Source organism: Caloenas nicobarica, chromosome 11 (assembly GCF_036013445.1).
Source record: "Caloenas nicobarica isolate bCalNic1 chromosome 11, bCalNic1.hap1, whole genome shotgun sequence".
Lineage (NCBI taxonomy): Eukaryota > Metazoa > Chordata > Aves > Columbiformes > Columbidae > Caloenas > Caloenas nicobarica.
Genome location: NC_088255.1, coordinates 15,836,075 through 15,848,998, shown reverse-complemented (window position 1 = coordinate 15,848,998; position 12,924 = coordinate 15,836,075). Strand labels below are relative to the sequence as shown.

Genomic DNA, 12,924 nt, shown 5'->3' with positions numbered 1-12,924 from the left:
ATATTAATTAATTAAACGAAGTTATCTTTATGCTTTCTTTCGATGTACGCATTTAAATCTATAGTCTGGATGATACTCTTACACCTAAGGTAACCTATGTTAAAGCTGTTTTTCTGAATGTTAACTGAAGTTGCAACATATTTCCCTGAACTAAACTGGTGTGTGTTCAAATGGGTGTGCTTCATTTTTAATGACGGCTCTGCTAGCACTGACACAGGTCAGTTTGACTTTTTGCCCAGTACTTACGTAAGAAGTCAGTATAAAAAAAATGGGTTTATGAAATTTGATCTGTACATCTTTTATTTGTTGCCCAAAGCTATTAATTGATGCCCAGAGGGAATGAACAGCACAAAACAAATTGTAAATTTTGGGAACTAAGTGTAGACCTGGAAGGAACACTTTGAAAAAATTTAAGAGTATTGTTACTTTGTTTGTTCATTTTGTTAAGCATACAGCCAAGAAAGTAGCATTTTCTGAAAAACAGAATATTTTTCTGTAAAAAAGGATATATAGTTTTAATATAGATATAAGGTCATAAATCAAGGCAAGTCCAAGTGTTTACATAGTGATAGAAGAATTTGAAGTAGTAGCTAAACATGGTAAGATTTCCTTTTTTTTCTTTCCCCTTTTTTTCTTCCTCTTCCCCTTCCAGGTCACTTTTTTTACATTTTGTCAGAAATCAGTGTGTGGTTAGTAGGAAATACACAATGAAAAATAAGATATATATGTATATATAGATACAGATATATATATATATATATATAGATATATATATATAGATACATATATAGATACATATAGATATAGATTATAGATTTTTTTTTTACCCAAGAAAATTTGCAGCCAGACTCAAGGCCAAGTGAAGCTGTTTCATTTTTTTTTCTTTCCAAAGCTCTCAAAGAGATTAAAATTATAAATATCCATTTTATCAGGAAGTCCTGGGTGCATTAGCAGTATGCGTATATAATTCTTGCTCAACCATAAGTCCAGTAGCACACAAGCTATCACTGTATTTTTCCAAATCGATATTTAACAGATACCCAGTGACTGAGCAGAGACGTCCCTTGCTGGGATGCTGCCTCTCTTCCCCGCCGTCTCGTTCTTTCCAGCCTTTGTCCTTCGCGTCACAAAGATGTTCTAGAAATGCAGACAGAGTTTATCTGTTAAAGTTTAGTGTTGAACCCAACTTTCATTTTAGGTCAGATTCTACTGACTGCTATGGGGATCGAAGAAGACTTTGGGTTTTTTGTCCAAAGCCAAAACCTATGTCTTTCTGGTATTTAAAAAACAAAACAAACAACAAACAACACTGCCCCACAAACAAAACAAACAAAAAAAATCCTCCCCCCAAATTTTAGACTTAGAACCGTGTTACGCAGGCACAGTATTTGAAATATCACTTTGTGTTGTAGAAGTAATCATGACATTAAAAAAAATTGTTTTTCTTTCAAGAGTTATGTGAAGGGAAAAAACCGAAAACCAAACACCTGGAGATAATTATGTTTTAAAATGTTTTCAGGCTGAGTCAGAGTTAATGGCAAATGGGAACCGTATTAGATTGGCAGATGATTGGTAGAATTTATCATTATAATATGCTTAGCATAGTAAGCATGGTGGTCTTGATTATTTAGTGACAGTTTGTGTAGTAATTTTTCCATTAAAATACTATGTCAGTCTGTCAATAAATACATTCATTAGATCAAGTGTGCCATGCTTTAAACATGCCTGCTTTCAAAAATAATATTAGCTTTCTCCAGTAAGATGAGACATCAGTAGTCTTCAGATGGTTTACAAAGCAAACCTCAAGGAAATGTCACTTAAAAATAGGAATTTTATACAAAGACTGAAACATTAAATATAAGCAAATCCTAGTAACAGCCCTACCTGTACTCGTATGTAAGTCAAAACAGGTCCAGGCGACTTATGACTAATTAACTGCAAAGTCTATTCATTTTGTTGATAAACTATGCAAGTTGTGGTTATTTACAGAGTAAGTGAAGATTTCACAGACTTAGTGTTATAACATCTCTTCCAGAAATGGTCCCAAAATTCTAGAAAAACCTCATTTGACTTTTGTGCGTGTGTGTGTGTGTGTGTTCCAAATCATATGTCTGTCTGTAGAACGAAAATCCTCTGTGACAGGTAGGCTGTAATATTGGGGTGTCATCAGCCTTAGTTCTCTATTTTTTTTTTTTCTGTTAACAGCGGTTTCAAACACTTTCTTTTTATATTAACTCACTTGTTTGAGACTGGTGCTACGAAACCTTCCTGCAAATAGTAATCAATAACATCTCAGGTTAGTGCCAGAGCAGTGCCAGTTAAAGTTGCCAGAAAAGAAGTGTTCATATCATTTGGATTAATAGCTGAGATTAATATTTTGTCTAGTTTATTCTTGATGATGGGACGCAAGTAGGTACTCGGGCGTATTCTAATCCTTTTCTCTCCTCGCCTGCCAGGTTTTCTCCAAGGAAGTAACACCCTCTCTTCCTTAAAAAAAAAAAAAGCACCTCCGGAAGATTGCATTAGTCATCCACTGTTTTATTAGAGATTATTTGGAACTGTGATAAGAACTTGGACTTTGAATTTTCTAAATATACAGAAGGTGGAAGAGTATTGAGCAATTAGTCTCATTATCTCGCAGAGTCATCGCACAGGGTGTAGCATCGCGGCACTAATGGCCCTCAAATAGCAGCTTATCAGAGCTGCTCGGGGATTCTTGCCATTGCTGTAAAAAGACATTTGGCAACGAGCAGAATGCCCTAATAGAGGCACAGCCATTTACTAGCACATAAATACGCTAACATACTTCACTTCCAAACTCTTCAGCAGCATCTGGTTCTAGAAAGCTAAATAGATGATTTTGTACATCACAGATGACTAGTCGTTCTAAATACTGTAATTTTAAAGCAGTTGATTCTTGTGATGGTTGATAAATTGCTGCATTTATTATGTGTTTCTGTTGAGTATTTCACCTGACCTCTCAAAGCTTTTTGGTAAATACTAATTAAGAAATGATGACTCTCTTGCTGAAGGTTTGTTAGGTAGTTTGCATCCATTTTGCAGTTAAACAGAGAAACATCGTTTGGTTCAGTCGCAGAGATCATTTCTTAACTGGAGTTTCCTGGTCTAAGCTCTCTGTTTGGGGCTTTTTGTGTGTTTTTTGTTTGTTTTGTGGGGGTTGTTTTTGGTGTGTGTGTGTTTGTTTGTTTTCCCGGAGCTAATTAACATGTTTAAAATGCTGCTTCCCCACCTCTGCCAGATGTCAGGCTCCTGTGTCTCCCTCTTGCACTGCCAGAGCAGTTTGGCTTTTCTCTCCTGGTTATTGCTGTTCCCATCCTGCCTACAGGAGCCGGCGATGAGCCCCAGCACAGTGGTGCGGGGCTGTTTGGTGGCTTCCAGCTACCCATGTTGCCTGGGTTGGTCACCATCTGAGTGGCGAATGATTGCTGTAGTTTGAATTGGGGGGGAAATAGGTCGTATGAGCAGAACGCGGATGTATTAGTTTACGTTTGCCAGGGCATTACATCCATACAGGTTGCACTGGGCTTGACTTCCACTCTTGGCAGAAGTTGTTGTAACTTTATGAGTAAGCTGCTTCTTTCGCAGTTTAAGTAAACTTACGTCAAGATCTGTAAGCTGATCCTGGGATCGGTTGGTGCCAGATTTGGGCACATTTAACAATACTTGGCTGAGAAAGAGGTGTTACTGCTGGCGAGAAGGTGCCTTTCCACTCCCCTGATGGACCTGCTAATTCTTGGTTCTCTCTTAGATCTGTGGTTTACATATACTCGATTGCCAGACATGTCTCTTGAATGGGTGTTGATTACACAGTTCATCGAGGAATCACAGGTGTCCAAGTATCAGTGGAGCAAATGGTCAATTAGCGTGTCCACATGTAGGCAGAGCTGGGTACTCCTCGAAGCTGTCAGGTCATTTGTGACTAGAATTCATTGTTCCAAAGAACTACCTTTATATTCTACACTATTTTAACGAATTGATGCTAGCAATATATTAATGTTAATGGTTTCATGTTAATTAATTTTTTTTCCCCCAACACATTCATTGATGGAACCTGACAACTCTCAGTTCAAATGTTCAGTTGTTGGTTGGTTTGGTTTTTGTTTCTTGGGTTTTTTTAGAACAATACCTGTCGCTCCTTTTGATGTTGTTCCTAAATAGAAATCCTTCCTAAACTGGTCATACTATGAAAAAAAAAAATAGAATTAATAAGAGGAAAACAAAACAAAAAACCACACAACACCCCCAAAACCAATGCAGGTCAATACTTGAGCTGCTGTTCTCGAGGGTGTTCCACACTGAAGCTCTAGTAGATCATACCAGAAGGTTGTCATGAAGTGAAAGTTAAAGTGTTGGCTCCAATAAAATTTTGTCTGTCAGGAGACATACTTACAGATAATTGTTATCCTTTCAGGAAATATGATATTTAAGCTTGGTTGGCCTGAGGATAGAGGTGTCTCTTTGCTTTATGCGTCTGAGGGCTAGGTTTACTTCTCACTTTCTTGTTCTTTAAGTTGGAGAGAGAGTGAGGGGTGTTATTAAAAGCCAAGCTTTAAGTGGACGAGGAACGTAGCTCCCCAGGTTAAAAGAGACTCCGGTACCTGGCTGAGCACCTGCAGTGGAAGGAGCCTGGTGGATTCCAGTGAGGTTCGAATCCTCCGTGCTCTGTGTGTAGCAGGGGACCTCCTGAGCCAAGAAAGGAAAAATGTTAATGGAGTAAATGACAAGACAAAGTGTTTAAGAATTGTTTCTGTATGGGAGCTTAGAACTCCTTTTTTCCCTCCTTTTCAGAAAGAAGACACAGCTCCTCTAGCAAGCCGCCTTTGACTCCTCCCTCCTCTTCAGTATTTTCCCTCATTTCATCTCTCCCTTCAAAAAACAAAGGTAGCAGTGGAAGTGGGAGCAATCGTTCATCCAGTGGAGGTACTAGTGCATCATCATCAAATTCCAAGTTGTTGAAATCACCCAAAGACAAGCTGCAGATCAGCGGAAACAACAAGTTAATGCATCCGGTACAGCATAGCAAAGTTCCCCATGATAAAATGTGAGTACACATTTTGACAAAGAATTAAATGATATTACTTGCGTAGACACTGCTGCATCAGCAGAATTTCCTTTTGTTTCAGGGGGGTTGTTGTTTAAGAAATAATCACTTTACACTCCTCCAGATCTTTTTCAGCAGCCTAGTCTGAGATTGTAGATAATACACGTGGTCATGTCGAACAAGAACTCTTGCAAAGCTACATCTTAAATCACTATAAATAAAGGTCATTATACTAGGGGCTCTTAATTCTTTGATCTAACCTGCACACTTTGATCACAAGGGAGTTTTAGCTCTGATTCAGGTGATTTTTGACCTGCACATGTGAGATTGACAGTAAATTATATTATCAGTTCTGCACAGAATGGGTCATTTCTCACTGGACATAGTTGCTTTGGTGATGCACCGTATCTGTGAATCCAAATAACAGTTTCTGAAGTCCCCGATGACTCACCAAAATATTTAAAAGGAAATGGGGAAAAGAAGGCAGAAGAGATTATGGACATCACAAAAAATATGGGGAAAAAACAACAACAACAACAAAACAAACAAACAACAACAAACACAAAACCACCTGAGAATAAAGGAGGAAAGTCTATGTTTGCATGGTGAATAGATCAGAGTATTGTTGAGTAATAACGTTTGAAGTCTTTTTTAAAAATAGGTCTTTTTTTAAAATAAACTTTTAAAAAATTTATTACAATAATTTTCCATTTCACTCCCTTTATTTTTCATAAATAATAGTATGACTCCATCTGTCAAAGTGGAAAAGATTCATCCAAAGATAGATGGTGCCCAACTGAAAGCTGCTGTTGGTCCAACTTGTTCTACTACTGTGAGTTCCTCAATAAAGACTGGCCTTAATTGTCCCTCAATACCAAAGCCACCCTTGCCTTCCCCTGGACAGATACTGAATGGTAAAGGTCTTCTCTCTGTGCCTCCATTTTTGGAAAAGAAACCTGAAGAAAATACAAATAATAGGAAATTTTTACATAAAAGATTGTCAGGTAATTGGTTTTAATTGTTATTTGCTCTATTACTCTTTTTAGTGTATATATAGAAATGCATATATAGAATATATAGAAATAAGCTTTAGAAGTAAATTAAACACTTTTATAAGACTGTAACTTGTATTTAGGTACTTTTTGCATATTAGAATTTCAGTCTATAACTTGGCATACTTTAAAGTACACGAGCAAATTGAAGTGTAGCTGTTGCTTTCAGAAACCATGCAGACCTCAAAGGCCTGTCAGTTCATACAGTTTTAACATTAAGCTCTTCTATTATCTTTAAAGATTTTCTTTTCCCTCTTTCTATATGGAAGGTCCAAATGTACATAGAACTGGAACAACTAGCACCTCATAAACTCAAAAATATAAACCCAGTCCGCCCTTTACACTTTTTAAACAAAATAACTTTGAGTGTTAGTAGAATGGTAGAAAAGTTCTTAACATCAAAACCAACAATGAAAAAAACACCATTTGTTTGTCACAGTTTATATTGATGGTGACCTCTAATCCTAACGTGCAGGATCTGCTCCTCCTTTGGGGTCCCTACAGCTGTGAATTTCTCCATTCTGTTTGTAGACTTGAGATCTGTATTCCAGCACACCATGAACTTGCTGAGAGTATAGAAAATTGTATTTGTACAATTTTATTGTGCATTTTTTACTTGTACGTTTGCCTATGTTACATTTGAAAGCAGTTTCTGCTATGGTTAATTTTTATAACAAAAAGAAATTTTAGTATATCAAAATGTCTTTTGATAACTTCTCAATTCTGTGTACTTTTGACAGAGAGAGAATTTGATCCTGATATATACTGTGGTGTCATTGATGTGGAAACCAGGAAACCTTGTACTAGGTCTTTGACATGCAAGGTGGGATATCTTAATCAGAATAAGATTGCGTAAAGTTTTTATTCAATATCCTGAGAAATATGACAGAAAACTACAATTTTTTTGCTGTCAGTAATTACCACTGTAAATGGTACCTGTTAAAACATGTTTCCCAGAACCAAGGAGGAATTGATTTTGAAGTTTGGTTAATTATTTGCTCATAAACATATTTAGTAAAGTAACACGGAGATGTGTAGTTTTGCATAAACCCTTTAAACATGGATGTTAACGTGGGACGAATAATGTTACTCCACCTGAAGGTAGTAGGGGGCCAGCATGTTCTTTTTAGGGATAACCTTTGGGTCGTAGATCGTGAACATAAAATTCCTCATAAGCATACAAATTATTCTTTGTTTATGCAGAATTTAAATAAATCAAGCTCCTCCTCTCATCTGTAAAAACCTTCAGTCAGATAAAATGTGTTCTCTGGCTTAAATCTTGGTGGACAGAGGGATATTGCTTAGTCCCAAGGAACCAAAAATCAGATCCCCTGCAATTGTGTAATATTTAGCTATTTTCCTGCAAAGCGGCTAAACTGTCAGTAGGGGAAGCATCTGGCAAATAAACCACCTACAGAACAAAGGTAAATGAAGCTGGTACTAATGACCCAGAGGAACTGAACTTGAACATGTTGCCCTTTTGGAATTGCAGGGGGGAGGCAATTCATTTGCTAATAGAGAAGGGGAAAGCTTCAAGATTTTACAAGAGAACTAGACAAAAGTGTAAAAGAGAAAGTAAAAACATTTCTCAGCTATTCCTTATGCCTACTTATAAAATATTTTTTGAAATCACTATTTGTGTCTGAATTATGTGATAATAATTTTTACCTATTAAAATGAACCTAATCAAATCTTTTATGCCATATGAAAAAAGGGTATTATCTGTGACTTTAACAATTCAGAAAAATAGCCTACATCTATTTCACTTTACCTAGAGTTTGTGCCATATATACACATATACATTTTACTATGTGTAGCATTCAGGACACTCAAAGAGCTTTGAGTTCTGTCTGACTGTGGATTCTGCTGATTTTTTTGCGTTCCTTAATATCTGTTCGATTACATTAGTTTTCAAGGAATGTATTAGTACATAGAAGAAAGCAAAGTATTTTTATAAATACTTTTCATCTTTAAAATCAGACTTCTAATGGGAGACGTGTTCAATATTTTCGTAAGTGAAAGTAAATATTTGGTATTCCTGATTATCCACTAGGATGAGAGAAATGTTTTTCAATACCATGTTGGCAATTAAAATCTTGATGAAAAATATTTTCAGTTCTAGTCTTAACCTTATAAGAGCTTTAGCAGTTTATTTTTAAAAAGTATTTTGAAAAAAGCCTTTTACTCAGTTGGTGTTTTTTGTTATTTTGTATCAGACAGGGATATATTTTAAATTTTAAAGTTTGTTTTCTAAGTCGTTCTTCCACCTGTTTACTAAACCACAAGTGTGGTGATTTTCTCTGCTCTAGAGCTCTAGACACATGTTTTGCTTGTTTAATTTCCACAAATCTAATAGCCTAGGATTAATGATTTATTCATGGTTTTGCAGACACATTCCTTAACCCAGCGGAGGGCTGTACAGGGTCGAAGAAAACGATTCGATGTGTTATTAGCCGAGCACAAAAGCAAAACCAGGGAAAAGGAACTTCTTCGACATTCGGATCATCATCAGCAGATGCCCCCTCTCAGGGAACCACATCCATCACCTACTAAAACTTCCCAGGAGCTGCACCAAAATTCTCATGGAGTTACTCTTACAGAGTCAAAGCCTTTATTACCTAATAAACCCAAACCTCACCCCCCCAGTCTTCCAAGGTAAGGAAAATCTGCCGATTTAATGGTCTGGTAGCTTCCTCAGGTGGATTTTGAAAGAGTGATATGGATCTGTTGGACGGGGCAATATTTTTGCTCTAGGCCTGCTGACTGTCTGCAATTAGCAATTACATGCTGAGCTGTAACTCATACAAGGAGGGCTTGCTGTTTGAAACAGTAAAAGCTGAGTTGCATCAATGAAAGCGATTCAGCAACGCTGAGGCAAAGCTGCTTTTCCAGGGGTATCATACCTTCTGTGCTTCCTCTCGGTAGACTGTTGTGAGACTGTGGATGATATCAGAAATCTGGTCATGAAGATTTCCTGCTGGCAGTAACAAAAAGCACTTCAGCTTGGAATTTTTGCCTGAACGTAGTTCACTAACACCTTTCCTGCTCACCCTGCCCAGGCCTCCAGGCTGTCCAGCCCAGCACAGCGGAAATGTCCCCAGCGAGTCTCCTTCTGTCCACGAGTCCCCGCACCCTCCCTTGCCTGCAGCTGAGCCAGCACCTCGGTTATCCAGCGATGAGGGAGAATGTGATGAAAAAGAAGAACCTGTTGAAAAACTGGATTGTCATTATTCAGGTCATCATCCTCAACCAGCTGCTGTACGTTTTGAGTTCAAGTTAACCTTGGTTTCTGACTGGCTCTGAACTTGTAAACACATTACTTGGGGGTTTTAAAAGTAGTTTTCTATTGGGCATATGATTTCTGTTTGTTTGTTTTTTCTTGATTTTTTAAGAAAATTATTTTGTTGGCTAGTAGGCCGTGAAGATTTAACTGTAGTCGTGAAGTAAATGTGCTAAAGAAACATGTTTGGACCTCACTTCCCTAATCCAAAAGAAATCGAAATGCCAAAATACTGAAGATGAAATTGGTAACTGCTCTAAAGGGCTGTGGTTTTGGAATAAGGACATGTAAACAGGGTCTTTTGGGTGAGATTTTGTTGTTGGACTTTCCCTCACACACACGCACATTTTTTACTCAAAGTGCCAGTCATCGCAGTAGAGGTAGCAGTAATGTGTTGTTTTAATATTTAAATCTCAATAGAAGCTAGTTAGTCTAACTAAAAGCAGAAGCTTTATTGCCTAGCCTATATATCAAATTATCTCTTTTTTTTTTTTTTTTTAAACAGACTACAAGCAGGTATCTGATAGGTCCTCTGAAGCAGATGTTGCATATACAGATTGTTTTCATACACATACAGAAACACACTGTCTTTCCCTGTTTAATCAGGGGCATTCAAATGTGACCCCTGCTTTTGGTCATAAGGGAGTCTTGGGTGGGAAGAAAATGACACCGATATACCAATGCCAAAAATTTAAAATAGTTGTTATACCATAGAAATAAAAATGATCATTTCTATTTTTCTGTCCTTGATTTAAACATGTAAAAGCATATTCATTTAGCAATATTTATTTGTAAACAAGTGCATTGTTATTCAGAGAGTTGTTACTGAAAGTAGAAAACACCAATGAAAATCTGTCTTTTCAGTTTTGCACATTTGGTAGTCGGCAAATTGGAAGAGGTTATTACGTGTTCGACAAGCGATGGAACCATATGCGATGTGCACTTGACTTCATGTTCGAGAAGCATCTGAATTCACAGATGTGGAAGTGAGTAGAAGTGAAAGAGTTCTTATTCATCTTGGTATTTGTAGAAACACGTGAAGCCTGTGCTTATAGTTAAAGAATGGTAATCTTGGTTCGGATTAATTGAATCAAAGGTTGATAGTCTATGCTTTATGTTTTTGCAACAAGCAACTATTAATTTAAGAAAATATTTATTGGCATTAATCAATCTCAAGGTACGATCGCTTTAATGGAGCTTTATTAGACTGGGTATTATTCCAAAGAGTGGTAGATCCGTAGATTTTTGTTTGTTTTCCTGTTCGCCTGCAGGAAAATTCCTCCAGCGTCTACTAACACAGCGTCAGTTCGTGCACCACATCGGACAAACTCAACGCCTGCTTCACAGTACGGTGTCAGTGCAGCAGGTTTCCTCTTACCCACCACGGTTATGTCATCGCCAGCATTGGTGTCTCCTTCCTGCCTCTCTCTGAATAATAAATCGGTACCATCCCATGGAACGACACTAAATGCCAATCCTGCGACTTTGGGTGCGGTGGATCCTGTCTGCAGTATGCAATCAAGACAAGTGTCTTCATCCCCTTCAACACCTACAGTGCTTTCCTCTGTACCTTCACCTATGCCCAGCAAACCTCAGAAAATGAAATCCAGCAAATCTTTTAAACCTAAGGAATCTTCTGCTGGCAGTGGCACCTGTAACAGTACCGGCAGCGTCAGTAGCAGCAGCGGCTCAGGAAAGAAGCGTAAAAACAGTTCCGCACTGCTAGCACCTTCTCATTCCACAGAGTCCTTTAGAAAAAACTGCGTGGTTAACTCTGGAAGCTCTGGGACCTCCTATCACCCGTCGGTGACAGCCTCGTCCCACAGCGTTGGCCTCAACTGTATGACGAGCAAAGCGAACTCTGTGAGCCTCAAACACGAGCAATCAGGGAGGGGTCCTCCGACCGGGAGCCCTGCGGAGTCGATAAAGAGGATGAGTGTGATGATGAACAGCAGCGACTCCACGCTCTCCTTAGGGCCGTTTGTTCATCAATCCAGTGAGCTGACTGTAAATTCACACAGCAGTTTTTCACATTCGCATACTTCCCTTGACAAATTAATAGGAAAGAAAAGAAAGTGCTCACCTGGTTCAAGCAGCATAAACAGCAGCAGCAGCAGCAAATCAAACAAAGTTGCCAAATTGACATCGATGAACAATGTTCATGCAAAACACACTGGTGCAATCCCAGGGACACAAGGACTGATGAACAATTCTCTTTTTCATCAGGTATGAAATTTTGTCTGGAACTAAGCCAATATGAACATGCCTCTTCACGTGCTTACATTAGATGTGTTCTCTTAAATATTAGTTAGCCAATTTCAGATCCTAGTCAAGCGATAGTTCTTTTTTGTCCACTTCTCATTTTAAATGGTTTCATAGAACATTTACACAAGATTTTTTATAAACACTCTCATAAAGTGTAGCTTTCATTTTTTTTAAGTAACCTTAAATATGACTTTCCAAGTTCCTTAGGTGTTGGCTGTGAATTGCTTTCAGATGAAATTCAGTCCTCACATTAAAAAAAAAAAATAATAATAATTCTAAAGTAAATCTTGCCGGCCAGCCATGGAACTGAGGTGTGTGTCTCAGCCTGACTTCTTGTTTCTGTGTCAGTAGTAAACATTCTACAAAGTGGAACATAATGATGCTGATAACAGAACTGTGATACTGTGATAAAATAAGCCTATTATCCCAAGGTGTCATTGGCTAACTTCTTAGTGATAACAAGATTAAATGTTATAAATAAGATAGAAACCTTTATAGTCAGTAAAGCAAACAGATTTGCTGTAAGGGAAGCAGATCTCATGAATACGTAAGATCCCATTTTAAAAATTACTTTGGGGTTTTGTGGTTGTGTGTTGTTTTTTTTTTTTAAATAAATCACACTGGAAAAGTAGTGTATCAGGAGAGAAAGTTATTGAAGTCAGGATGAGAGAGAATTTAGGAACCAGAAGCTCAGACTTCATAACAAAACTATTCAAATTGGCTTGGAGGATCAACTGGAGTGGTAAAAATAATTTGATACAGCTCAAGGAGAGTACAGAAGATGGAATTTCAGAGAGTAGCTTTAGAACTAGAGTCTTTGAGATGGAAAACCCAAGAAACCTTGTGTTTCCTCTGGTGCTAATAACCTAAAATCTGTGTACCTGGAGAGCTAAGAGGTCAGTAAGAGCTTTTTCAGAATGGTTTTTGAATTTTCAGTTTCAGCCATAGTGGAAGATTTTCATCATTGTGTTGTGTTTACTGTAACAAAAGGAGAAAAAAACCTCACTTGGCCGAATTTATTTTTGGACTTATTTATATTGCATAGTTGAAATAGTAACTATTAGATAAAGGAGAAATATAATGTGAGCGAATAAAGGAAGGAAGTAATGTCTGAAACCATTATAAGTTTTAAGGAAGGAAACGACGTCTGAAACCATTAAAACTTTAAAGAGCTCTAGCTTGAGAATTGTCAAGTCTTAGAGAAGCCAACCACATGCTAGTGGTGTTGCGTTGTGCCTGGTAATTCTCCCCAAAATATGCTCTTG

General features: G+C 37.7%; 1 protein-coding gene across 4 annotated transcripts in view; it reads left to right on the top strand.

Moving 5' to 3' along the window:
• Window positions 1–12,924, top strand: part of ATXN7 (ataxin 7) — an 87,670-nt gene that overhangs the window by 72,088 nt on the left and 2,658 nt on the right. For all 4 annotated transcript variants that reach the window (XM_065642456.1, XM_065642452.1, XM_065642455.1 and 1 more), the window contains 7 exons: window positions 4,810–5,062; window positions 5,804–6,066; window positions 6,855–6,937; window positions 8,504–8,769; window positions 9,174–9,372; window positions 10,259–10,380; window positions 10,666–11,620. In XM_065642456.1, the coding sequence (XP_065498528.1) occupies window positions 4,810–5,062; window positions 5,804–6,066; window positions 6,855–6,937; window positions 8,504–8,769; window positions 9,174–9,372; window positions 10,259–10,380; window positions 10,666–11,620 (2,141 nt within the window). The remainder of the gene's footprint in view (window positions 1–4,809; window positions 5,063–5,803; window positions 6,067–6,854; window positions 6,938–8,503; window positions 8,770–9,173; window positions 9,373–10,258; window positions 10,381–10,665; window positions 11,621–12,924) is intronic.